The sequence below is a fragment of the Colobus angolensis genome, unplaced genomic scaffold (genome assembly GCF_000951035.1).
Source record: "Colobus angolensis palliatus isolate OR3802 unplaced genomic scaffold, Cang.pa_1.0 Scaffold109, whole genome shotgun sequence".
NCBI classification, from domain to species: Eukaryota; Metazoa; Chordata; class Mammalia; order Primates; family Cercopithecidae; genus Colobus; species Colobus angolensis.
This window is the reverse complement of record NW_012111919.1, coordinates 26,366-26,920: the sequence shown is the minus strand read 5'-3', so window position 1 is coordinate 26,920 and position 555 is coordinate 26,366. Positions and strand designations below refer to the sequence as shown.

General features: G+C 70.8%; 1 protein-coding gene across 1 annotated transcript in view; it reads right to left on the bottom strand.

Annotated features, from left to right (window-relative positions):
• Positions 1–139: 139 nt before the first annotated feature.
• Positions 140–555, bottom strand: part of LOC105518389 (intraflagellar transport protein 172 homolog) — a 25,924-nt gene continuing 25,508 nt past the window's right edge. The window contains exon 25 of the mRNA XM_011951370.1: positions 140–445. Coding sequence (XP_011806760.1) covers positions 140–445 — 306 coding nt within the window. The remainder of the gene's footprint in view (positions 446–555) is intronic.

Below are 555 nucleotides of genomic sequence, written 5' to 3'. Positions count from 1 at the left end.
GAACCCAGGACGGAGGCGGGGCCCAGGTTGGGGCGGGGCCGGGCCCAGGTAGAGCGGACCTGCGGCCGGCGCGGCGGAGGGGATGAGGCGCTGCAGTCTCTGCGCTTTCGGTAACTTCCGGGACCTGGCATCTCGTCTCCTAACCCTGGGGCCACCCTTGGCCCGTCCTACGGCGGGCGGTTAACCCGGAGGAGCCGGTTAACCCGCCAGGAGCCGTCTCTCCCCACGGCGCCCGACTCAACCCTGCCCTCACCCGTGCTTTGCAGACGCCGCCCGGGGGCCCCGGCGGCTGATGCGAGTGGGCCTGGCGCTGATCCTGGTGGGCCACGTGAACCTGCTGCTGGGGGCCGTGCTGCACGGCACTGTCCTGCGGCACGTGGCCAATCCCATCGGCGCTGTCACGCCAGAGTACACCGTGGCCAATGCCATCTCCGTCGGCTCGGGGCTGCTGGTGAGCGCAGCAGGCGGCCCGGGGCGGGGGTCGGGCGCCCAGAGAGCCCATCAAGCCAAAGGCTTTGTGTCTTCCACAGAGCGTTTCCGTGGGACTTGTGGCTC